This window comes from Nothobranchius furzeri, chromosome 14 (genome assembly GCF_043380555.1).
Source record: "Nothobranchius furzeri strain GRZ-AD chromosome 14, NfurGRZ-RIMD1, whole genome shotgun sequence".
Lineage (NCBI taxonomy): Eukaryota > Metazoa > Chordata > Actinopteri > Cyprinodontiformes > Nothobranchiidae > Nothobranchius > Nothobranchius furzeri.
In genome coordinates, this window is record NC_091754.1 from 44,819,119 (window position 1) to 44,846,806 (window position 27,688).

A 27,688-nucleotide genomic window follows, 5' to 3' on the forward strand; every position below is an offset into this window, starting at 1 on the left:
CCATGCTACTAGAGATCCTGTTTCAGAAGTTGAATCCATCCTTACAACTCCAAGTCATTTATTCTCAAGTTTCAGTCGCCCCTCTGCAACTGAGATATCAAATTTAATCAGGGAATCCAAATCATCCACCTGCTTGCTTGATTCTCTCCCCACAGTGCTACTTAAAGCCTGTCTTCCATCACTGGTTCCTCATATCCACCATCATTTACTCTTCCCTCAGTACCGAAGTTGTTCCTGCAGCATTAAAAGCTGCCTGCATCACTCCTATTCTCAAAAAGCCTGGTGCTGATCCCACGAACTTTGATAATCTTCGTCCAATATCCAAATTACCATTTATTTCCAAAATCCTTGAAAAAGTTGTTGCTTCTCAGCTTCACTCTTATCTCAATTATCATAATCTATATGAACAATTCCAATTTGGTTTCAGACCACAACACAGCACGGAGACAGCACTAGTAAAATCACAAATGATCTACTAATGGCAGCAGACTCAGGCCATCTCTCCATTCTGGTTTTACTAGATCTAAGTGCTGCATTTGACACCATTTCTCACAGCATACTTCTCAAAAGATTAGCATCTATCGGCATTAGTCACACATCCCTAGCCTGGTTCACCTCATACATATCGGATCGTACTCAGTTCATTCAACTTCAGTCTCACTCTTCTAGTCCTTCCCTGGTTACTGCAGGAGTTCCCCAAGGCTCAGTTCTAGGCCCTCTTTTATTTATCATCTATTTGCTCCCCCTTGGTTACATTTTCCGCAAATACAACGTTGATTTTCACTGTTATGCTGATGACATCCAGCTGTACATTTCCTCTAATCCAAATGCATCCCTTCCACCAATCTCCCTCTCTGTCTATCTGAAATTAGATCTTGGCTCTCTTAGAACCCACTTAAACTAAACAGCAATAAAACGGAACTCCTACTCATTGGCACCGCTTCTGTTTTAAAAAATTCTCCCAACTTCTCTATCAATATTGACAACTCCACAGTTCACCCATCCTTACAGGTAAAAAGCCTTGGTGTCATACTAGATGGTACACTTTCATTCCAATCTCACATTAACCATGTTACTCGAGTCGCATATTTCCATCTTCTCAATGTCAACAGACTCCGTCCTTTTCTCACACCTCATGCTGCTGCAATCCTCGTTCATAGTCTCATCACCTCTCGCGTCGACTACTGTAATTCCCTTCTATTTGGTCTCCCAACTAAATCCCTTCATAAACTCCCAACTTCTCCACAACTCTGCAGCACGCATCATTACTGGGACCCCCTCAAGAAATCACATCACTCCTGTTCTTAAAAACCTACACTGGTTTTCAATAGAAACCAGGATCATATACAAGATCCTACTACTTACATTTAAATCTGTACATAGCATGGCTCCACTTTATCTATGTAATTTACTAACTATTGCTACCACTTCCCGATCTCTTAGATCCTCATCTGCACTTCATCTGGTTCAGCCTCGAGCTCGCCTTACAACCATGGGGAGCAGAGCTTTCAGTTGCTCTGCTCCACGGCTCTGGAACTCACTTCCCTCTGCCATTAGAAATACGGACTCTTTTCCATTATTCAAGGCACACCTCAAAATCCACTTATTCAAACAAGTTTATTCCCTTTAGACCTAGACTTTAGAATTGTTTCAAATTTGTATGTATCTTGTTTGTTCTTATTGCCCTATCTAACCTCAGTTGTTTTTTTTTGTTTTTATCTTTGTAAGGTGACCTTGGGTTTGAGAAAGGCGCCCTCAAATAAAATGTATTATTATTATTATTATAAAGGTTCATTCAAACCCAGGGTGGAGTCTTCACTGACCTACACTTCCTGCTCCTCGGCTGCATGGCAGCCATGGACAACCATGCTGGGGACTAGAAGCATTGGCTGATTCAAAACTAATGTTTTAACCTCCATAATGGTTTATGGCAGGATTTTTAAAATAAGATGCACTAAAAGGCCAGAGTAATGATTACACATGTCTACAGCAGTATTAATCATAGTTTTGCTGCAACACAGGTTTATTTAGGGGTGACTCACTCTTTAAATGTGTGTATTTGTGGTTGTCTCTGTTGGTCTTGTGCTTTCCTTCTTAGTATGTCCTTCAGAAGTCATCAGTGATTATTATTACTAACTCCAGGTATACTTGGCTTTGTCCTTTTGGGTTTCGTGATGATGTATGGCTCATGTTTAATGGAACCTGTGGCACAAACCTGAAAGTGTGTTTTGTTGTTATGCTTTTGTCATCTCCACCAGCGACAGGTTGTTGTGGGGATATGCGCAATGATGAAGAAGTCCAAGTCAAAGCCCATGACTCAGATCTTGGAGAGACTGTGTAAGTTTGAATACATCGATGTAGTCATCTTTCCTGAGGAGGTGATTCTGGAGGAACCTGTGGAGAAATGGCCACTCTGCGATTGTCTTATCTCCTTCCATTCAAAAGGTAATATAGAATGTTGGTTCCAGCAGGAAACTGTGTGTTTACGTAACATAGTAGCACCCTATACCCTGTTACCCTGTCACGGGCAAACAGCTCTTTTCACAACAAGGCTGATTTAGGGGGTGTAGAATGGCCTGTATCAGGGTTCCTGGGACAGATGAAAGCCCAAAGAACATTTCTTATTCTTCTGGGAGATTCAAAGCAGAGTTTTAGATTGATGATAAACTGCATTCTTTGTCCCCTTTATGTTCTGGGTTTATTGAAAAACTTCTTCTGTAACAGTTCCTTACTGTTGTGATCTAAAACATTGTATCTCAATGTCTGAGGCTGCTTCGTAAATAGTTTTCGAATAAACAATACATATAGAAACTTCTGATCAAGCCATATCAATTTCAGACTAATAATCTACAGAATAATCTACAGAGTTAAGCCCCACCCACTTCCGGTTAAACCACTTTAGAGGACAAAAACGTCAGCTGGTAAAAATGGCTATAAAAATGTATACATTCATATTTTTTTCTTTTCTTTTTTTTCATAGATCTGTTAAACAACTTCAGCCCTGCTCTAACATATAAAATCTTCCATCACTTTGAGGATTTTAACCCGTCAAATGCCAGTTTTATTACTTAAAGTCATTTCTGTAATTTATGAAAAAAAAAAAACATTAAAAATGAGTTATTTAAAAAAAACTTTATCTTCCTGGGGCATTCATTATAAATCAGTCTTGGTTATGTTATGAAATATCTAAACAATAAAAAACTTTGCATAAATAGTTTTTGTGTAGCAACAGATTAATTTTAGCAGACGAAAATGTCCCATAGACTTCCATTCAAACCACAGATTTTGATCTTTTTACATCTGCAGCAAGTAGTCATGCTTTCTGTGACATTAGGGTTTCGTTTTGGAGAAAAGTAGTCAAATTTATGGTTTTTACTGTTCATCACCAAATTCAGCCATTTCTCCATATGTGGCCCAGGCAAGAAAGTCTACACATTTCTTTAGATGTTGTGCTGTTTGTAATGAAGTCAAAAGTTCAGCCTGACTTCTGATAACTAGATAAAACACAGTTTGACTCTTGCTGAACTTTTATTAATTTATCCCTACAATCTGGCTCTGTTCCATCTGTTTTCAAACATACATGTTGAACCTATCCTTAAAAAACCAAGTTTGAACTCATCTCAGCCTAAAAATGACAGACCCATTTCTAAATGACCCTTTATCTCTAAAATATTGGAAAAGGTTGTGGCAGATCAGCTGATTAGTTTTCTGGAACTACACAACAGTTTTGATAAATTCCAGTTTGGTTTTGATAAAAAGCATTCAACAGAAACAGCTTTGCTTAAAGTTCCCAGTGACATCATGAAAGCTGCAGACAACGGGGGGTTCACAGTAGGAGTTGCATGACTTAATTTTTTTAAAGTCGACAGTCAAGTAATGAAAATCGAATAGACTTCGACTAGTCGTTGATGACGTCATACACCTGAAGCGGGGGGGGGGGGGGGGTCGCTGGAGTTTTTGATAATTACAATTGCGCCCACATTTTCTAAGTTAACACATCTCTTTTAACAACGGTAGTTTCTGCATCCTACTTCAGTCCTCTCCCCCCTCCCCCTGCGCAGCAGCAGCAAACTGATGCGCCTGCAGCCTCTCAGAGTTCCTGCTGCTCTAAACATTAAAATAATTATTTCATTTTCTGTTCCTCACTTCTGATTACCTTCAGTGGTGTCTGTTTGTTGCAACCACCAGGTACAAAAACAGACTTGTTTTTATTTGACTATTTTTCTGTCCTGCCTGTTTATTATCTTCCTGCATCTCCTCTCAATCCTAAAGAAAAACTGCTACCTGGGTTCATATATATTCACCTTATGAGTTACCTTTGAACTGCAGTTCTAAAAGATCTACCGACCACAAAAACAGCGGAGTGCCGCTGCTCGCCAGCCGACTACAACGGGACCGTTTTTGCTGCGGAGTTCGTGCCGGAGCGGAGATAGTGGAATCTTGGGCGTGCGTCACCGGAGAACAAAACAGGTGAAGAGCCTCGCTCCGCAGCAGCGAAACGCATCAGGCACAAATAACAGACAGAAAACATGAAAGGAAATAAGCCGACATGAACAATCACGTGTTTAATTTGTTTTTGAGGTGGTGACACCTGATTTGGCGGTGCTCAGGATGCAGATGTCTGGAGCGCGTCAACGATCAGAGCTTTGCATGCTTAAACTGGTTAAGATTAGGATGGGGGTGAGGGGAAGGTAAAATTGCAAGAGGGAAAAGGTCACAGTTTGGTTAAATGTCCGTTTTACCGCCGGTGTCAGTACCGACGCTCTGGCACAGCGCGTCGCCTCCGCCTCCCGACGCAGGGGCTTATCACCTGCTGGAGGACTGCATCTTGTCAGTCATTATCATGTGACAGCGACTAGTCGATGACAGGCATAAAAAGTCACTACAGAGCCGTGAAGTCGACTAGGCGACTAGTTCATACAACCCCTAGTTCACAGTGTTAGTATTATTAGATCTTTCTGCAGCTTTTGACACTGTTGATCACAACATCTTAATTAGACTTGGTGACTCGGTGGGGATCTCTGGAACTATTCTAGACTGGTTTAGATCGTACCTTTCTAACAGAAGTTACAGTGTCTGTAGAAACCAAATCATGTCAGATTCTACCCATCTGTTCTGTGGGGTACCCCAAGGCTCTGTTTTGGGTCCACTGTTGGTTCTGCTGTACATACACCCTCTTGGGCAGATACTTGGTTCTTTTCATAATGTCTTTTATCACTTCTATGTAGATGACATTCAGCTGTACTGCTCCTTTAAGGATTCTGACTTCTACAAACTGTCTGAATTGCTAGAGTGTCTATCAGGGATCACCAGCTGGCCAGAAGATAACTTCCTTCAGTTAAACATTAAAAAGACTGAATGTCTGATCATTGCCCCTGAGAGCATAATTCCCCTGATTAGGCAACAACTTGGTCATTTATCCTCTGCTGTAAAGCCAAAGTTGAGGAATTTGGTTGTTGTTGACCAATCAATGTCTCTTGAAGGTCACTCAAAAAAATTGGTCCGAAACGGTTTTAATTAAGAAATATCTCCAAACTGTGAAGGTTGGTGTCAAAACATGAACTTGAAATGGTTCTCCAGGCCTTTATCTCTTCCCGTCTAGATTACTGTAACACACTTTTCACGTGTTTTTACTGCAGGGTTCTTGCAGGTTTCAGTGAGTTGGATTTAAGATCTTTTAAAGACCTTGTGAGACCTTTATGTACGCAATTTAAGACCACTATGATGCATAAATAGCAACAGTCAAATCCCAAAAATTCAATGCCTTTTATTTTTATCAACTTTTTAATCAAATATTATATTTTTCTTTAATAAAACCAATTAAAGATTCAAATATTAAAGTCCCATCAGTTGTCACACACACCAGAGCAGCCATTTTGTCAACTAACCCTCTCAACACAACATTATGTACTGTCAATGTCAGTGTTGGGAAAGTTTGCTTTAAAATTAACTAGTTCAAAGTTCAGTTCATACATTTCAAAACAAGTTCATTTCTTAGTTCATAGTTATTTTTTCATATATATATATATATATATATATATATATATATATATATATATATATATATATATATATATATATATATTTCCCTCAATAATATGAGGAACAGCTGCTTGAATGGCTTTCATAAAAAGATTAATTATTAATTAATCTGTGGGAATAACCAGGCTGAGGTAGGAAACTAAGAAGTACCTCAAAGAGCGAAACATTTAATTTCTTTTAAACTTCTCAAATTTGGTGACTTGTTTGCTTAAAGATAGACAATGTTATAGAACGTGGGCCACAAAGAGCAACAATCAGCCCCAAATGAACGAATAAAAACAAAGCAAATAAATTAATATATTACCAGTGCGACTAGTTTTTTTTAAATTAGTTTGCTCCAGTTTACCCCATACTCGAAAGCTCCAGCTTTCAAGAAGAAAAAATTAACTGGAACAGAGTCAGAGAATGTTTTTTAATCCAACTGTGAGGTTCAACATAGCAGCTCGTTGTAATGACAGTAGCAGTTTGTCATTAACAGAGGTGGAAAGTAACAAATTACATTTACTCACTTTACTTTAATTGAGTAGCTTTTTTGTATATTTATACTTTTTAAGTCGTTTTAAAAAGCTATACTTTTACTTGAGTAAGTTTTTAAAAAAGAATTGTAATTCGCTACATTTTAAATCATATCCGTTACTGAGTAAAAATAAATTATAGGTTTAATAAATTAAAAACATTATGTGTAGCAGTGTCGGAACGGAAAGAGACACCTGCATGAGCCGCGTCTAAACCGTGGGGGGGTGTACACTTTTGCTCAAAGACATCAGTTCAGTCCCTCAACTCGCTGTTTACCTCCTCTCTCCCTCCTCTCCTGTGGGTTGGAACCCGCACCTTCGCGCACCGGTGTGACGTCATCAGAATTCTGCTCGGTTCGGTAACCAGACTCGGTTCCGTGTTTGAAATGTATTTCCCGCTCCGCATGGAAGTGTCAAAATAACATTTAGCGCTCATAACAAGCGGATTCTCAGCGCGTTGCTCATAAAACAGAAGACCTGCAGGCCTCTGTGAGTTAAAACATCCTGATACTGTTGAGGTGTAAACATTGAGCTCCATCCCTGTGTTTGAACTCAGAAGATGATCCTTGATGCCACAGATATGTGATGATTTAGCTTGTTTCTTTATTTTAGTCCAGAATAAGATATTAAATTATTACTAAAGCAGTTCAATGTAGTTAAATTAGTCATTCAAAAGATTCTAACACGCTGCAGTGTGTGTGTGTGTGTGTGTGTGTGTGTGTGTGTGTGTGTGTGTGTGTGTGTGTGTGTGTGTGTGTGTGTGTGTGCGCGCGTGTGCGTGTGCGCGCGTGTGCGTGTGTGCGCGTGTGCGTGTGTGTGTGTTACACATATAGGACTGCATGAGACAGCGTGGTTTCATCAAATCCATGCATCTTATTTCTCGGCTGAATAACTCATATTTCATAAATAATGACGTCTCTGCAGTGTTTATGATAATGTTTTATCTTATCTTTGTTCTGGGAGGTGTAACATATCATGATACGAGCCTTTTAAAACCTGTTAAAGTAGTACAAGAGGAGATAAATGCATGAATTTAAAGTTCATGTTTGGAGGCTCACGCTGGTGAGGAGACACCATTAGTTCTAGTAACAACCTGGGCTCCCAAGGCCTATTCTGGATGGATGTTACGAGATGCTTAAGGTTTCCAGTTGGATGACTGGAGGATTATTTAGGAGGATTGGAATGAACAAACTGATGTCAGTGGTGAAGGGTTAAATGAGTGAGTGAACCCACTACCAAGAATGAACTCTTCTAGCTTTAAAAATCAGCTGCTCTAAATAAGCATGAAAGCTCTAGGACGGACATGGATAAAGGAACTGTAATGTAGAGGTAAAGTAGTGCAGGGCCAACGTTAACAGCTGTCATAAGGTCCATCTGAAATGTTTGACTGCATTAGGCTTGTTATGTTATGTGACAGGTTAGAGCACAGTCTCATGTTAGAGTTTTGTCATGAAAACATTGAGATACCTCACACACTGATGGCATCTTAAACAATTATTTTTTTTCCTCAAAATAAAGAATAATTTTAATCACAATTGAAACCTACCATACTAGAAAAACCTTGTCCAATGTGCACGTCCTGTTCTAACTGATTGGATAGAAATCCTTCCATCAAGCTGTGTGTGTTTGCGTGTGTGTGTGTGTGTGTGTGTGTGTGTGTGTGTGTGTGTGCACGCACACACGAGCGAATTGTGAACTGGCGTTGTGATTTAGCACTACTTAGATGTAGCCATCCTTACGCTGAAAAAAATATAACTAAGTAACTTTTACTTTGAGTACATTTTGTTTACGATACTTTTTACTTTTACTTGAGTAAAAATTTAGGCAAGTAATTTTACTTGTACTTGAGTAAAAAATTATCAAAGTATTAGTACTCGTACTTAAGTAGGAAATTTTAGTACTGTTTCCACCTCTGGTCATTAACTTGTAACTTGTAAGGGTTCATCTAAAACACATATGTCAGAGTCAAGGCCCGCGGAGCATTTTTATGTGGCCCACGAGATAAATATCAAAAATATATTAAAACTGGCCCGCTGGCCGATTTTACCGCAAAGACTTCAACTCCCATGATGCTTTGCGGCATCAGCGCGGAGCCGACGCATCCCCTCCTTTGTGTTTTTTCAGCGCCTGCTGCCAGTGTGCAGCTCCGCTGTCTCGGACAAACTAAACACTCCTCTCACTCAGCGCCGAGTTCACTCAGCTATTTTCTGACGTTGAAGCCCAGAAACGGAGATTCTAGCCGCTCAGTAATGTGTTCACGACTGAAAGAGAAAGTTTTCCAGCTAATGTCCAGACAGAGCTGATATAACTCCAGCGAGCAGCGACACTCTCAGACCAGCACGACTCTGTGGCTGTGTTTCCTCCCCGACACACAACAACGTGGTCAAGCTGCTCAGACATGTTCATCAGCACAAACCCATGTGAGCACCTGTTGTTATCTAATGTTGTCATTATTATGATGAAGATGAACAAAACAACAGGAGTCTCCTCCTCAGCCCAGATCAACCCCATGATGCAGGTATCTGGCTGGAACAGGTGAGCATCACAGTAAACCAGTGGAGCAAACTGAGCTTTAAATATGTTGTGTAGGAGCTAAAAGCAGTGTTTTGTGTACGTGCATGTTGACATGTTGCTCATCAATGCCAGCCGTTTATCAGGCAGCCCAGCTGCTGAGTACATGCTCCAAAAACATGTTGATCTGTCCAGCTTATGTAAGTTTCAACTACTTTTGACCATATTAGGATGTGGAAGTAGCACCCCATCATTTCTCAGAATCAAAAGGGAGGTGGGGGTTGAATAGTATAACTGATGCTGCGTGGTGTAGGAGAGTGGGCTTTTGCAGAAGGATCTCCAGCCGAGGTGTTTAGATCGAAGCTGGACGCTGTCCCCTGTGAAGTGTTGGTGATGTATGGATGAGTTGTGTAAATAAATGCCCCCCGCTGAGTTTGGACAAAACCTGTCTCTTTCTTGTTTTTGATAAGGAAAAAGAACCACAGTTGGTTTTATGCTCTTTTTCTGCTCCAAAACATGAAAGTTAACAGGTCAGATGTTGCATTTTCATTTAAGATAAAATGATATTTTTATTTTGTTGTTGGCCCGTGAGAAAAGATTTAACCTACAGTAAACAGGAAGTGGAAAGGCTGCAGATAGATGACTAGAATAGAAAATCCCTTTATTGTTCCTCAGTGGGGAAAGCTAGATGTCACAGCAGCGATGACACTTATTACAGGAGAAAAAAAGGAGAATAAAAAATAAGAAAAATGAATAAACAAGAAAACATAAATCCTGAATGGATTTATAAAATGCTGATTATACCACTAGTAATGAATACCACTGATGCCTTTCATTTAAAACTGACTTGCTCGTGTGTAATTTGGTTATTCCACATTCAGTGTTAATGCAGAAATATGTTTGTTTCCAAATTTAAAGGTTCAAAATTGAATTACTATGTTGATAAAGAAAATGTGCAAATTTGCCGTCACTTTTTCAAAAATATTAAGTTTGGCCCTCGACTCCGTCCCAGAGTTTCATTTCGGCCCCCTGTGAGTTTGAGTTTGACACCCCTGGTCTAAAATCAATGTTGTGTGCAGTTGTATATTTTATGAGGTAAATGGGACTCACCATGACGCCCGTCCTCCATAGAGCATAGGCATAGAAATGTAGACGCCACACCGGCCGCTACTGCCTATTGCAGCCGCATTTTCAGGGTCTACATACAATACATGGTTAACAGGATATTTTAAGGTTTTGGCTCCATGGTGATCTGGAGCTCGAACGGGAAGAGAATGTCTTTTATAAACCTGTTAACACACACACCAGAATGAGCATGCTCGCTTTAATGTTTGTCAGGCAAAATACGAGCGAGTGAGACTCGAGTGCCTTTACACCCAAGGTCCCTAATTGGATGGTCCTCTTGCAAAGTTTATAGTGAGCTTCGTATTGATTGCCGGGGACTGCCAGCTTTCACTGAACACACACTTTCCTATGTTTTCGGTGACAAGCAGAGGACTTGTTGAAGCTCTCGATTTACCAGTCGATCTACAGTAATCCAGTCTTCTTGCCCATAGGTTCCATGGAGATATTTGTTCCTTCTTTCTTCTAAACTCCGTCGGATTTGGCTAGTGGCCATCTAGCTCTATTGGGATTTAATTGGAGAAAGTAAAAACACGTTTTTTTCCCTGTACTTATTTACTTCCGGCAAATAAATTAATAATAATTTACTCACAGCAAATTGTACACACACACACACACACACACACACACACATATATATATATATATATATATATATATATATATATTAAGGGAGTGAAAATTTAACTGCTCATCTGAGTCTTTTGTTTCTTTTCAAGACTAAACGTTTAATGCATTATGAAACATGAAAGGTTGATGAGCACATTATTTAGTGCAAGGACTGTCTTCTGTTTGGTCATTTTTCAGGTTTCCCTCTTGACAAAGCAGTTGAATATGCTGAGCTCAGGAATCCACTGCTTATCAATGATCTCAACATGCAGTATTTCATTCAGGACAGGTAAGCTGGAGTAGACAACCCAAAATGTTTCAAGGAGTAAATTAGTCCTATATAATCCGTGCATCATTCGTTCTATTTTCAATTGAAAACAAAATCAAAATAGGAAAAACAAATTTGTATTTTTGTTTGTTTTTTTAAATGAATTCAAAATTAACAAAAAGTCGTGTTTTATTTTCTGTTTAAGTCTAAGATATAAATAATGAAATGGAAAAACGGCCACAGATTTTAAAATTTCATTTGTCAGGCTTGCGTGAACAGGTGTCGTAGCGATGTGAGTATCCCCGACAGACTGTGACCACGAGTCAGGAGCGTGCGCTGGGTAGGACACAGATTCACCCCACTGCACTGGATTCCAGCTAACTAGACGTTGAATTTAGATTATTATTTTGAAAAGTAACCGAAAGATCATCACCTCCACTCCACTCAACATGACACTAATGACCCTTGGCAAATCACCAAAAGTCGCGCGGAAGTATTTCTGGTTTAAGACAACATCAAAAATGTGTGTTTTATTGTTTTTCAGCAATTACATTTTTATAATTTAAAACACAAATAATTTCGCCAGAGCATGAGTAATTTTAATTTAGGGATTTCTATTTTTTAGAAATCAGAAATGTCCTTAATTTTTTTTGTTTTTGTTTTTGTTTGTAAATTAAAAATTCAAGTACCAAAAAGTACACGGGCCCATCAAGCAGAACTTTGGGACATGTTAAAGCAGGTAATAAAAACCTGCAGGATAGAGACTCTCGAGGTTTAGGATTGTTCTTCATTCTGGGTTTTTCTGGATAATGCTGACGTTGTTTTTTGACCACAAAATGGAAAAGAATTATCACATTATATCTAAAGGTTTTTCAGAATTTTTCATCTTGTAGCATTTATATCATAGTGGAGGCATTATTTTATTTTAAAGTCAAACATTTTCCTGCTAAATAAGAACTTAATTAGTCAAGATGTTTGAAACAGCTGTTGAAAAAGCTTTCTTTCTAATGTTAATCCACTGATAACACGCTTACAACCCTAGTCCATCTGTTCATAGAGGTTGTTCATGTACTGTATGTGATCTGACATCAGGAGGGAAGTGTACCGGATCCTTCAGGAAGAGGGCATCGACCTTCCTCGCTATGCTGTGTTGAACCGAGACCCTGACAATCCTGAAGGTGACACTTTCACTTTGTGGTGAAAAAAACTGCTTTTCTATTAAACATCATTTTAAGATACCACAGTCAACTTGTTGATAAGTCATCTAAAACCAAGTAACTCCCTAAACAGAGCCAAAAATATGTGTCCTCTCAGCAACAAGCCAATTCTCACTGTCTTCATTTAGAAGCTTACCTACATTTGTGTTGTCTTTTACAGTAGATATTTTTGGTCACTACAGAGTAATCAATGCACAATCCTGATTAATTGAATGATTTTCTACTCTGTGCAGACTGTAACCTGGTGGAGGGGGAGGACCATGTTGAGGTGAATGGAGAGGTGTTTCCTAAACCCTTTGTGGAGAAACCTGTGTGTGCTGAGGACCACAATGTATACATCTACTACCCAACATCTGCAGGAGGAGGCAGCCAGAGGCTGTTCAGAAAGGTGCATGCTCTCAAGCTGGGTTGAGCCTTTAAGAAAATCTCTTTGAATTATCATGAATAGTTATGAAACTAAACAAATTAGTAAAAGAACTGTGACAGCAGGCTGTTTGCTAAAACTCATTTAGCTTTTTTCCACTCAGACATGTTTTATTTACATTGTTGATTTAGTTTAACACTAGAACTCCCACTGGCTGTTATTCGCGTCATTAAATGCAGGCTGGTGATGGAGTCATGGAGAAAAACGTTTCTAGTGCACTATAAGTTAACTTCAGCCCTTTTTACAAGATTCACCATGCTGCCAAATTGGCGTTATATTACCGCAACGGTGTGCCTTTTAAACACACCATGCTGGCAAGGCGTAGCTCAAATATACATGTATTTTTTTGGGAGCCAGGCCTGGAGTTGGGACACAATGGCGAGCACCTGGTGGCCGGGCTTTTACCCATGCAGCTTGGCTGGGCATAGCCCAAAGAGGAGGCGTGTGTCCCCTTTCCCATGGGCTCACCACTTGTGGGAGGGGCCAAAAGTTTTGGGTGCATTGTGTGTCGGATGGTAGCCGAAAGCAGGGACCTTGGCGTTCTAACCTTCGGCTACAAAAGCTAGCTCTTGCGTGGAATGTCACCTCTCTGGCAAGGAAAAGAGCTGGAGTTCCTGTGTGAAGCTGAAAGGTTCCGGTAAGACATAGTCAGAAACCCTTCAATGCATAGCTCTGGCTTCAGAATCAGTCTCCGCGAGAGGGGTTAGTCTTTCTACCACTCAGGAGTTGCTCTCAAACTTTTCATTTTCTCATACCCATCTTTGTGCCTGTACATTGGGGTTTACCCCGACAAACAAGAAGAAGAAGAAGAAAATATCATTTCTATAGTGCCCCTCAAGATAAAAATTGCGAGGCGCTTCACAAAAACAAAAAATGTAGAAATATAAAAAAAATTTAGAAAATGGTTAAAAAAATATTTAAAATGAGCAAAAATAGGCAATTGTGATTTAAAAAATGTTAAGAAAGAGAGAGAGAGTGAATAGGAAAGAGGGAAATCAGTGGATCCTGAGGAAGGTGGAATAGGTGGCGAGAGCAGAATAAAGAGAGAGTGGTGAAGAAGATTATACTTACCATACAAGGCCAGCTTGAACAAGTGAGACTTCAGCTGCTTTTTGAAGGAGTCCACTGATCTCAGGCTCAGTGGGAGAGAGTTCCAGAGTCTGGGGGCCACAGCAGCAGATGATCTGTCATCTTAAATAGATGGATGGAAAAAGATATGATAATGTGAGATTGGTCTAGCAAGAATTTTTACATATCAAATTGTAAAACCAGTCAAAATGACTGCCTTGGGAATTCTAGAGTTAAAACCATTAAATGTGATCTATTATTTCTTTGCAACAGATTCACGACAAAGGACTCCATTGACTCCCTTTGAGACACCCATTGTTTTTTGTTCTGTTATTGTAGATAGGGAGTCGCAGCAGTGTGTACTCCCCAGAGAGCAGTGTGAGAAAAACGGGCTCCTACATCTACGAGGAGTTCATGCCCACAGATGGCACTGATGTGAAGGTACGGTGACTTTGGGAGAAGGTTCCAACCACACTAAACTGGTGTTGATGATGATCAAAATGGTGAATCGGGTGGTCAACACATAGTTAGGATCAGACTGATGGGTGGCAGTGGCGGTGGCGGTGGTGGGGAGCATGCAAGAATCCTTAGGAAGGATACTGAATCCTGAAAGTCAATTCAGAGAAGAACTACTCCAAGGGAATCAGTAGGTTATCAGTTTTTATTAATAAGCCTAGTTTATTCTTCTACATCAGCAAGTTTGCACTTACATGCAAACATTGATGAAGATGTTTTTCTTTTATATTTTTCCATTGGTGTGTCAGTGTTGTGAGGCAAATCTCCTGAACAGCAGTGGGCGTAGCGTTTTTCTGGGGTATTCTGTCATCAATGCAGTCTAGTGTGTTTATAATGTGTTTAAGTATTTCAGAGACATTTTATTATGGACAAATTTGTCTTCCACCTCTTCATCCTGTCACCACCTCTAAACTCACCTTTTCCGTAATGTCCTGACACAAACATAATGTTTGCTGTGTGTTTTTGTGCTCATCCAGCCACGGTTTTATTAACCTTCATATCGTCAAACCTTTTCCGTGAGACAGTGGGCTCCATGTCTATTGCTAGGTGTGGTTCAGGTCTTGCTTAATTTTTTTTCAGTGGGAATAGTGGTGCTGCTCACGAAGCTTAAGTAACCGGCGTCATGACCAATCACAGACTTGTGCTCTCCATAGTTTTCGACTGATATTTAGAAAAGTGGGCTCTCCTCAGTTCGTCTGCTCCATCTTGCGAGCCTGTTGGAGAGCCCTTGAGACAACGGATAATGACGTTGTGTGTCTACGCACCAACGCAGATGGAGAAGTATAAACTAGCTATTATATTAATTTCATTTTCTCAGGTCTACACTGTTGGTCCAGACTATGCCCATGCTGAGGCCAGAAAGTCTCCAGCACTGGATGGTAAGGTGGAGAGAGACAGTGAGGGGAAGGAGATCCGATATCCAGTCATGCTCACTGCTATGGAGAAACTGGTTGCCCGAAAAGTCTGCTTGGCCTTTAAGGTAAACAGCATCATCTTTTCTGTGTCAGGAAGATAAACATTCCTTTTAAAATGTTTTACTATATGGGTCTAAAATCTTGTCTTTGGCGTTTGTTACCTAGAAACCCACTGCAGGTGTCATCAGTTTACCGTCTTAGCGCCGCAAAGAGAGGCTAAAGTAAACCAACTACTGTTAGCACACCCCATTGCCCAGCCCTAATTATTAATATCTAAACTTAATACCTAAGCAACAAGGTAAGAACAACAAGCCCAGGTGTTTACATACACTGTAGAATGGGACACAATCATTGGTCTTCACTGTCTGACATTAAATCCACTTATCTGGTTGAAGAAAGGTTAAATAAATCAATCTAGACATTTTCTGTTTTAGCTCAGTTAGAGGACCTAGAGTTTCTTAGGTACGTTCTTGCTGTGTCTGATTTCTAATTCCGTTTTTTGGTTCTGCTTTAAAACACAGTTTTGTTCGCAGCTGCGAACTTCCTCAGAGCTGACGCTGATGGTGGCGTCACTTCCTACTCTGTCTTTCTGTAAACAGACTAGTACACCCAAAAGACAAAATACCTGCAGGACATAAATTTGGAGTTGTTTACGAAATCCCATGCAAACTCTGTAATAAAACATACATAGGAGAAACCGGACGCCAACTCAACACACGAACAACAGAACACAGAAATGAGTGCGAAAGAGAAACAAGTCAAAAACACACAAGAGCAGCAAAACAAGGTGCAGAAAGTACAATAAAGAAGTCAGCCGTAACAGATCACTGCACAAGAGAAAACCATGTAATGGACTGGGACAACACAAGGATCATAAACACCGAACAACAAAAATACAAAAGATGGTTAAAGGAAGCTACAGAGATAAGACGTGGATGTGGGACCATGAACAGAGACGATGGGGTCTACACATTGGATCGTGCATGTGACTGAATCATCGGAGAGGGGAGAGCGGGCAACAGAGGGCGACAACGTCCTCTGCTGCCCGCGGAAAAACGGAGTACGAAGTGAGACAACCATCACCGTGAGCTCTGAGGAAGTTTGCAGCAGCGACCAAAACTGTCAACAAGCAAGGCAAAAAGAAAGATTTTCTGTGTTTAAAAAAAAGAACCAAAAAACGGGACCTAGAGCTATTCCTGTTTGATACATTTCTGAATATTTCAGAATTTTGATTTCATTTTCTTATATAATTATTCATTAGTTCACATAACGCATTTCACACTGATTGGAAACCTTCCTGAGAATGTTTCATTGTTTTCATCAGTCACAACTGTACATAAAGTAAGATTACCATGTCTTTGAAGGGCAGGCTATGGGCATGTTATGCCTTTTATTTAAAGTTAATCCTGTGCCAGACCAAATCCAACAATTCAAAACCTAGGCCCAACTGCCATTCCCTTTTTAGAAACATCCGGTTTAGTCAGATAGTGTGACCTCAGTAGGGTATAAAACCTGCTCAGAACTCTCTTGAAAACTGTCACACTGTCGAAAATCTCATTAATAAGGGTCAGAGAGTGACACAGGTGAGAGGTAAAGTCAGAGTTACACATAACAAACTGTCTCAACTACAGGTACCTGAAAAACTGTGAGTGATAGATATTAACCCTCTCTAGTAGATCTATTGATACAGCACAGGCCAAAAGTTTGGACACACCTCATCATTCAATGTGTCTTCATCTTCATGACCATGACCATTTACAAAGGGACCAACAAGTTCGAAACACCTCTAGGAACTCCTTCATGACAGTTGGAAAACCATTTCAGGTGACTTCCTCTTGAAGCTCACCAAGAGTGTGTAAAGCAGTAATCAGAGCAAAGGGTGGCTATTCTGAAGAAAATTGAATAAAACATGTTTTCAGTTATTTCACATTTTTTTGGTTAAGTACATGACTCCTCATGTGTTCATTCATAGTTTTGATGCCTTCAGCGAGAATCTCCCAATGTAAATGGTCATGAAGATAAAGGCAACACATTGAAGAAGAAGAAGAAGAAGAGATCTTTTCCATTGCGCCTCTCAAGATAAAAATCACGAGGCGCTTCACAAAAACAAAAAATGTAAAAACATAAAAAAAGAATTTAGAAAATGATTAAAATTATGTTTCAAATGAGGAAAAAATAGACAACTATGATTAAAAATGTAAAGAAAGAGAGAGAGTGAATAGGAAGGAGGGAAATCAGTGGATCCTGAGGAAGGTGGAATAGGTGGGGAGAGCAGAATAAAGAGAGAGTGGTGAAGAAGGTCATACAAAAGCCAGCTTGAACAAGTGAGTCTTCAGCTGCTTTTTGAAGGAGACCACTGAGTCCACTGATCTCAGGCTCAGGGGGAGAGAGTTCCAGAGTCTGGGGGCCACAGCAGCAAATGATCTGTCACCTTTGGTCTTTAGCCTGGTGCTACACAACCAGTAGGCTTTGATCACTGGACCTCAGGGACCTGCTGGGGGTGTAGGGACTAAGAAGATCACCAATGTAGGATGGTGCTTGTCCATGTAAGGCCCTATAGACCAGAACCAGGATCTCGAAATGAACCCTGAAGTTGACTGGCAGCCAGTGAAGCTGGAGGAGAAGCGGGGTGATGTGGGTGTGTTTGGAGGAGTTGGTCAGAAGCCGAGCACAGGCATTCTGAACCACCTGTAGACGGTTCAGGGAGGTTCTGCTCAGACACGTGAAAAGAGAGGTTGAATGAGAAGGTGTGTCCAAACTTTTGCCCTGTGGTATATATATAATTTTTAAACTAATTAATTAATTAATTTATTTATTTATTTTTATATTTATATTAGCCTCTCAATACATACATACATATATATATATAATATAAAAGCTAAACAATGAAAAGGAGCTTCATATATGTATATTTAAATTAAATATTTCAAAATAACACAAAAAAATAAGGAGAAACATCTGTAAAAATGATGCATTTGACCATGGAAGCCTGATGATGTCATGATATGCAAATTAGATGAGTGAATTTTTTCCCAACACAAATTTTGGGTCCTACTGAAGATTTTTCTAGTCTACAGTTTACCTTCATCTCTGACCATTTCCAAGCTACAACCTTTTGAGCTAGTCATGTCAAAACTGAATCTTTTCTTGAAAGAACCCTGGCGCCCAAAGGGTTAAAAGCATCAGTCTAGTGCATTTAGAGACAAAACATTGAGTTACAGGCTGGTAAGAATGTATAATAAAGTATCTATAAATATGTGTTCATTATATGTTCATTGAGTTATAATGATATATTTTAACAATGTTATCCTGTCTTTAATCCATTTTGAACACTGACTCTGATGCGTTCATGCTGCTCAGTACCAGACCTGTATGATGTCATTAAAGATCGATTAATACACAGAGCTGAGCTGTGGGAGAAAATATTCAGGCTTATTTAATCTGACTTTCCATCACCTGTGGGTTTAGTGCATTCACCTAATATTAATAATAAAACTATAAATAACAGGTTGCTACAGTCTAGGCTAGAACGTGTTTCTAGGAACTAAAGCTTGTTGGCAGCAGCTCACCTGTTCCTGACAGGAGAAATCCTCTCATCAGCAGCAAGTGACTGAACTTGACTGAACACTGGCCTGAAAATAAATAAATAAATAAAACACCGGAAATTTCCCCAGTTGGGTCCTGGTTCTGCTCGCTGTCCCCATTAGACAGAAGCTGCTCATCACGCCAACTGTCATTGTGACACCAGAGCTGGCTCCATTAGCACTCATTAGTGCGACTAGATTCTACAAAGTTTTCACAAATAAATGTACAACTTAGATCTGTGGCTCGTGTACAAACCCATCCACTCCATCCGCGCCCCAGACTCTGCTGTGTTTTTTTAATTCAGTCTCTGAACATTATTTGGCTTTCACATCTGGGTCAACATGCACCGACCCTGATAGGTTAACTGTGTTCACATCTGAGCAATTTGCATTTTCCGTGCTCAGCTGCCAGTTTTTTTGGACCTGCTCTTCGGCGCTCCATTTCATACGAAGCCGACCCCACACACCCACTACTGATTATACCTATAGAGGGAGCCTCTGATTGGCGGATTGAATCAGTCAGCATCCTTCATGCGCAATTTATTATCAGTCTAGATGCGGTGGAGTAAACATCTCTGAATGCTGCCCGGAATTAGCTGCGGGATATTGAGGACAAACTGATGTCCTAATCTTTATGTCAGAGTCTCCAAAATCAACACTGCTCACAGCTGCCTTTGTTTACTAACCTAAGGAAAACACCACGGACTTATCTGCACATCTGTTGCCCTGCGCATATGCTTGGTGACATCCACTTTCTGAGAAAGCTATATGAACTAATCCTGGCCGTATGAAGGCGGGCTGATGCTTCCAAGATCAGACCGGGCCAGGTCAGGTTTGAAGATGCCATAAGAGGCAGCTTGACTTTGTATTCCCTCGAGGTCAGTCTTTTGGGAGTGGCAGACTGATGAGAAGACAGTGGGACTGAAGCTGCTGTTGGCTAGTTTGGTGACAGCCCTTGTGGAGTCTCCACCATGGCATCCAGTGACCTGTAGCGTTGGAGAAGGCCATCAAGGTCAACAATCTGCCCTACCAGTGGGCAGAGGTCATCAGACATGGGAATATCCAGCGGTTTCTTCTGCCAGGAATGCTGTGTGCTTCCTTCATACCAAAACATTCTCCTGTTTATATCCTTCCTGGCTTACCATCTGGACAATTTGTCCAAAAAACCTCTCATGTTGACACGGAGCTGCAAATCACAAGGTCTCTTCACAAAAATGGGACTCTTTATACTTTAATAAAGAATCTTAATTGGTCTCTTAAATGATTTCCTAACTTAACAAGTTATTTACAATCACATTCTGTTTTATCTACAATGAAAGTTTCATCTAAAGTGATTTAATAATGCCTTGACTGCCTTACAGTAATGAATGAATCAACATAAAGGTATATTTTTTTCATGACTTATTTCAGATCTTAAATTCACCAAATGAGTCTACTTGATGATTTAATAATGATTTATTCACTAATAATGACTTATTCTCATATTAAGTGAAACACGTTTTTCATATCTTAGAAAGGGGAGGTTAGAGGGTTCCTTGATAACGTCCAGGCTTACATAACATCAGTTTATACCCTACATAAATGTATTGGCTCTTTTATATTAGGAACCACAAGCTGTTTTTGTGATTATCTTACTTCTTAGTTTTTCTCATTTATTTATTTTTTTTCCTTTGATTGTGCTTTGTGCAATTTTGTGGCCAAATAAATAAATTACACATGAATTAAAATCGTCTTAAATAGTCAAGATCTTAGTTTCAGTCTAAATAATCATGATTATCATCTTTGCCATAATGGAGCAGCACAGAGGGAGAGACTTCCTACAGGGACAAGGTGGAGTCAATAATCTGCTTCTCAACACCACAAAAATGAAGAGCTTGTTCTTGATTGCAGGAAAAACAAACCTGAAGTACAACCACTCATCACTGGGGGGGCAGTGTGCAGAGGGTCTCAGTGTTTCTGGGCATTGTGGTGGAAGATTTCCTGCCTTGGAGTGCAAACCCCAACAAACAGTTGAAGAACGCGCAGCAAAGATAGTATTTTCTGAGAATCCTAAAAAAGAACCACCTTCCCACAAATCGCTAGCTTGTCTTCTACCATTGTTTCATCGGGAGTACACTGACATATAGACTTTGAGTGGTGTGGCAGCTGGACTAGCATTTACGTCTCCTGTTGCTGTACTAGAGGAACAGACATCTCTCTGGATCCATCACACCCTGGGCAGTGTCTTTTCCAAACCTTGTTATCGGGAAGAAGATAAAGAGTCATGAAAGTGAGGACGAACCGTCTCAGGAACAGCATCTGCCCAGGAGCAATCATGGCTCTCAACCAACCAAGAGGGACCTATTGACCACGAGTCAACTGCACAGAACTTATATTTTTATTTAATCTGTGCAGTCTGTATATAGCTGCAGACTTTTTTCTGGTTTTATCTCTTTTATATCATCGCTTTTATGCTTGTGAGTCTACTGCATCTTCAGTCTTGTTGTACCTGGAAACAGTGACAATGTGATGGCTGAGTGCAATGTAGAGCTGGCAATTGTCAGCATAAAGGTGGTAGTTAATCTGGTGCTTAGTCTGAGTCCTCCCCAGATGAAGATCAAGGAGCAGTGGCAAAATATGGGCGCCAGAGTAGGTAGCAACCTCTAAACCCCTGCCTCTTTGTTTTAATATACGTGCTGTTGTGTTAAATCCAAAGTGAGTGACTTTACCACAAGGGCCCCTCTCTCTCTCTCTCTCCTCTGTGAGTAAAAGAAGCATGACGTTTTGGGCCAGACCGACTCAGTCAGGACCTGCAGCTGACTGCAGCTCCGACCCGGACAGGGCCAAAAACCAACATAATCTTGTGCATGTTCTCATGTTATGTTATGTTTTTTTTTTCATCTAGCAAACAGTGTGTGGATTTGATCTGCTCAGAGCCAATGGCCACTCCTACGTCTGTGATGTGAATGGCTTCAGCTTTGTGAAAAACTCAATGAAATACTACGATGATTGTGCCAAAGTCCTGGGGTAGGTTATCCACATAGAACTGTTGGTTATCATTTAGACTATGGTTGGTTTATACATGTACTAAACCTGAATACCCCGACCAAACGTAGTTCACAGACACAACTCACAAAGTGCTTCATAAACAAAAAACAAACAAAATGAACAATGGAGTTACAATAAAACACTCAAAACTTAAAGTACAAAACTGCCGTTGAGTAGAAGATTAAAAGTGGCAGGTGACTAGTGGTGGGGAGGGTTTATGCAAAAAAGGCCAAAACTAGATCTATGGAAATAAAAGGTGAAAGGTCACCAGCAGGAGGAGAGTGAAGGTGGCCAGAAGGGAAAACACTGTTAACAGCCTTGTACATTTTCTTGATTTTCCCACAGAAATCGTTGGTTGTTACGATAAATATTTCAGTTAAATACAGCGGGTACAGAAAGTATTCATACCCCAGTCAATTTTGCACCCTTTGTTATATCGCAGCCATTTGCTAAAATCAATTTAATTAATTTTTTCATCATCATCATTTATGTACACAATGTGCAAAGACTTTGTTAGGACGTCCTACAGACGGGTTCTGGACCAACAAACTCAATATAGACATGATCTGCACATCCATGCAACGTTGACTGTTTGCAGGGAAACATTAATGACCTTTGTCAACCCAAGAACTGCTCAATAGGACCTTCAGGCTTCACTTTAATTTACTATTCACTTGAGTCATTAGAGGACAAAACGTCCGCTTGTAAAAGTGGCTATAAAAAATTCATATTTTTCTTGCTTTTTTTTCATCGATCTGTTGAACAACTTCAGCCCTGCTCAAACATATAAAAATCATTTTGAGGCTTACAACCCTTTAAATGCCAGTGTGATAAATCAAAGTCATGTCTGTAATTTATGAAAAATAAATAAATAAATAAATAAATAAAAACCACTACAAATTAGTTATTTAAAAAAACTACTTTGTCTTCCTGGGGCATTCAGTATAAATCAGGCTTGGTTATGTTATGAAATACCGGTATCTAAAGAATAAAACATTTAGCATGAATAGTTTTTGTGTAGCAACAGATTGATCTTAACAGACAAAAATGTCCCATTGACTTCCATTCAAACCACAGTTTTTGAGCTTTTAACATCTGCAGCAAATAATGATTTATGTGATATTAGGGTTTGTTTTTGGAAAAAAGTAGTCAAATGATGATTTCTACTGTTCACCACCAAATTCAGTCATTTCTCCATATGTGCCCCAAACAAGGAAGTTTACACATTTCTTTAGATCTTCTGCTGTTTGTAATGAATTCGAAAGGTCAAACTGACCTCTGATATGTAGATAAAACACAGTTTGACTCTTACTGAACTGCAAAGAGTAGAAAACAAGCCCATGTTGCAAAAATGAAAATGCGCCAATTATAGTTTTAGGAGAAAAGCTTCACTAAAGACTACAAAATTCAAATGAACATGCATTCAACCACAGGCGAGTCTAATGATTCATTAAGAGGTTTCCAGCAGACAGGTGACTATAAAAGGACATTACCTAACAAAGAAAAGCTCTTCCCATTTCATGCTGTCAGCAACGGCTCCACGTGGAAGAGAAATGTCACAGTATCTGAGAAAGGAAATAATTTCTTAACACAAAAAGGTGAGGGCTTCAAAAAGATCAGCAAATCTTTACACATCGGTCACAATACTGTAGCAAAAGTGATCCAAACATTTCAGAAAATGGAAGTGCAACCATCTTACAGAGCAAGTAAGTACATTTTTTTTCTATCCCACTTATCACAGACATAGAATCACAAAGTGCTTCACATGGATCAAAACAAAATAAAGCTAAGTCAGAAAATCATAATGATCTCAAAACAGAAACTGATTCACATCAAAAAAAATAAAGTCATAAAATTATTAAATTTCACAAACAGATGAAAGATTAAACTTTTGAGTTAAAAATAAGAAAATAAAAGGTTTAGGTAAAAGCAGATTTAAATAAAAGGGTCTTCAGCTGTTTTTTAAAAGTGTCCAGACTCATTCAAAGTCAGGGTGCAACAGTCTGGAAGGAGCGATCACCCGACTTTTATATCTGGTCTTTGGAACATCTAGAAGGTTCTGGTGTGTGGACCTGCGGGCCCGGATTGGATTATAAGGATTTAACAGTTCAGTAATATAGGAAGGAGCTTGACCATGTAGAGCCCTGAAAGTTCTAGTCAGGATTCTAGAATGAACTCTAAAGTTAACGGGTAACCAGTGCAGAGACATCAAAACAGGAGTGATGGAAGCTCTTCTGTTTGCGCCAGTTAGGAGCCTCGCTGCAGAGTTCTGGACCAACTGAAGGAGGTCAAGGACCATTTTGTTAAAACATGTGAAGAGTGTGTTACAGTAATCTAGATGGGAGGAGATAAAGGAATGGAGAACCATTTCAAGTTCATGTTTTAACACCAACCTTTGCAGTTTGGAGATATTTCTAAAGTGATAAAAACAGTTTTGGACCAATGTTTTGAGTGGCCTTCAAGAGACATTGATTAGTCAAGAACATCCAAATTCCTTAAGTCCGTCTTGACGGCAGAGGGTAAATGACCAAGTTGTTGACTAATCAGGGGAACCATGCTCTCAGGGGCAATGATCAGAAATTCAGTCTTTTCAGAGTTTAACTGGAGGAAGTTATCTTCTAGCCAGCTGGTGATCCCTGATAGACTCTAGTAATTCAGATAGTTTGTAGAACTCAGAATCCTTAAAGCAACAGTACAGCTGAATGTCATCTGCATATAGGAGATGAGACATTATTAAAAGAACCAACTATCTGTCCAAGAGGGTGTATGTACAGTAGAAACAACAGTGGACCCAATACAGAGATGTCCAGGTAGTCCACAGAAGTTAACATCTTGACAGGAGAATCTTCTGATGACAAGAAAATCACCATGCAAGTTCACTGCAGTTAGCTAAAGCAGTAGAAAGCCAAACTGGAGGGACTGTTTCCTGTGACATACGGCACACACTACAGAGGAATGGGATGCATGGGTATCGTCCAAGAAGAAAGCCTCTCCTAAAGCCCATGCACAAAAAAGTTCACCTAGGATTTGCTAGGGTCCATGCTGAAAGAGATGAGGACTACTGGGACTCTAGACTCTGGAGTGATGAGACAAAGATCTCTGTTTTTGGAAGTAATGGTTTCAAAACTGTATGGCATTGTAAAGGTGAGGATCTCAAAGAGAAATCCATGGTGCCTACAGTGAAGCATGGTGGTGACGGTGCCCTTATGTGGGGCTGCATGAGTGCTGCTGGTGTTAGTGAGCTGCATTTCATTGATGGTATCATGGACTCAACAATGTCCTGCTCTATACTGAAGGAGAAGATGCTGCTATCACTCAGTGCACATGGTCATTGTGCACTTTTCCAACACCACAACGATCCAGAACACACATCTAAAGCTACTGTTGCATTTCTGAAGAAAAACAGGGTGAAGGTGATTGAATGGTCAAGTATGTCTCCTGATCTGAACCCAGTCAAACACCTGTGGGGAATTCTGAAGCAGCAAGTTTAGCATCACTCTCCATCCAGCATCCAGGCTTTAAAAGAGATGGACCCTTCTCTCCAGAACCCCTGAATAGACTTTACCAGGGAGGCTCAGGAGTGTGATCCCCCTGGAGTTGGAATGCATCCTGCAGACCCCCTTTTATAAATAGGACAACCACTCCGGTCTGCCAGTCCAGTGGAACTTCCCCAATGTCCACACGATATTGCAGAGGCTCGTCAACCAACACAACTCTACAACATCTAGAGCCTTATGGAAATCTGGACAGATCTCACCCACCCCTGGATCCTTGCCACCAAAGAGCTTTTTGACCACCTCAGTGACCTCAGCACCAGAGATTAGAGAGTCCAACCCAAAGTTCCCGGACTCTCTTCCTCATTGGAAGACATGCCGGTGGGGTTGAGGAGGTCTTCGAAGTACCCTGCCCACGATCCACAACATCCTGAGTATAGGTCAACAGCACACCATCCCCACTTTAAACAGTGTTGGTAGCACACTGCTTTCACCTCCTGAGGCGCCGGATGGTGGACCAGAATCTCCTAAAAGCCATACGGATGTCTTGCTTCATAGTCTCACCAAACTCCTCCCATGCCCGGGTTTTTACCTCCACAACCGCCTGAGCCGCATTGCCCTTGGTCTGCCAGTACCCATCAGCTAACTCTGAAGTCCCACAGACCAAAAAGTCCCGATAGGAGTCTTTCTTCAGCTTGAAGGCATCTCTAAACATTGGTGTCTGCCAGCGGGTTTGGTAGTGGTCAGTTGACAACTCCGCCTCTCTCTCCATCCATGTGTCCAAGACATGCAGCCGCAGATCATATTAAACAACATCAAAGTTGATCATTGAGCTGCAACCTAAAGTATCCTGGTGCCAAGAGCACAGATGGAGAGTAAAACTTTAAAGGCTGGGGCACACCACAGACAGACGTGCCGGCACCGCGCTGGTGCCATACCACCATTTTACTTAGAAGCCATTAATGGTTCATGAGAGTGGCTGCACAGGGAGCACCATGCCAAGGAGCTGTAGATAGGTGCCAGTTCTATTCCAAGGGGGGAAGAATGGAGATTTAACACCACTCCACTAAAGAATAACAATTTCCTAAAAGGAATCTGGGCACAATTAATTTTAATTAATTTCATTTATATAGTGCCAAATCACGGCAAGGGTCGTCTCAAGGCCAAGTAAATATTCCAATAGAGTTCAGTTAATTATGCCAATCGGTAAAAAAGTTTTTTTTAGAAGGAACCCTGCAGATTGCATTTAGTGATCAGAAGAATTCCATTGTCTAAATATTAAAAGTATTGAAGATACAACATGAACTTGGGTGTGAGTTAATCTGTTTTCAACATCATGGCTTTCTTCTGCTTTCATTAGAAACATGGTAATGAGGGAATTAGCCCCCCAGCTTCACATCCCCTGGTCAATCCCCATGGAGGCTGAAGACATCCCCATCGTCCCAACAACCTCAGGAACCATGTAAGAACCCCTGCTAAAGAATGACTGTACATCTGAATTCCTTTCTTTAAATTTTGTTCACCATAACTGTGATGATTTACCATGCTGTGCATGTTTCAAGGCAAAATTATATTTTAGGCTTGAATAAATCTTGTTTTTAAAGGAGATCAATAATCCAGTTAGTCATCTATCTAAGACTGATCTGAAAAATACTTTTTACCCCTCCCACTCGGCCTGGACATGAACATGATAATGAGCTTCTTGCTGATTGGTTGGCTCCCCAGAAGGCCTCCTCAGTCCGCACCTCGACGCTATGGTTACAGCAGCCGTGTTTAGCGTTAGCAGCTAGTACCTTCCTAACCTGTTAATAAATTATAAATGGCCTATATTTGATATAGAGCCTTCTAGAGTCCTGGAACTCCCAGATTTTTTTTTTTAGCAGTGGATGAACAACAGCCTTCTTCAGAGAAGCTGGAACCACACCAGAACTACGACTACTTTTTAGTATAACTTCAAAAGATTTTGACATTTGTCAAAGCTCTTCTTATCAACAGTACCTAAGGTAAATTCAAGTGTATATATTGATTTTCAGCCTGATCCAACAATAGGGGGGTGCTATAAATAGGAAGAATGTATACTGTCAAAATGGCTTTATGGATCTGCATGAAACTTTGTGGATGTCTTCATTATCCAGCCTTAAGAAAATAATATCAATATAGCGATGATTGGTCAAAGTGGGCATGGTTTATTATTGTGTAAAATGAAAAAATAAAAAAAAATTCCAAAAAATACTTTTTTGCATGTAGGAGGCTATGGTTCTCAGGTTGTGTTAACTACATTGTAATGAGACGGTATAACCAAAATCGCAGCTCCGTGTAGAAGTTTGCTTTTTCTATATAAAATGTCCTGATTTGGGCACCCCCTTGTGTTTAATGT

At 40.2% G+C, this 27,688-nt stretch overlaps 1 protein-coding gene across 2 annotated transcripts in view; it reads left to right on the forward strand.

Moving 5' to 3' along the window:
• The window catches only part of LOC107380822 (inositol hexakisphosphate and diphosphoinositol-pentakisphosphate kinase 1), a 167,003-nt gene that overhangs the window by 11,990 nt on the left and 127,325 nt on the right, over positions 1-27,688 (forward strand). For both annotated transcript variants that reach the window (XM_070544139.1, XM_054743095.2), the window contains exons 3-10: positions 2,259-2,445; positions 10,998-11,088; positions 12,160-12,245; positions 12,518-12,672; positions 14,116-14,217; positions 15,110-15,271; positions 21,675-21,796; positions 26,672-26,773. In XM_070544139.1, coding sequence (XP_070400240.1) covers positions 2,259-2,445; positions 10,998-11,088; positions 12,160-12,245; positions 12,518-12,672; positions 14,116-14,217; positions 15,110-15,271; positions 21,675-21,796; positions 26,672-26,773 — 1,007 coding nt within the window. The remainder of the gene's footprint in view (positions 1-2,258; positions 2,446-10,997; positions 11,089-12,159; positions 12,246-12,517; positions 12,673-14,115; positions 14,218-15,109; positions 15,272-21,674; positions 21,797-26,671; positions 26,774-27,688) is intronic.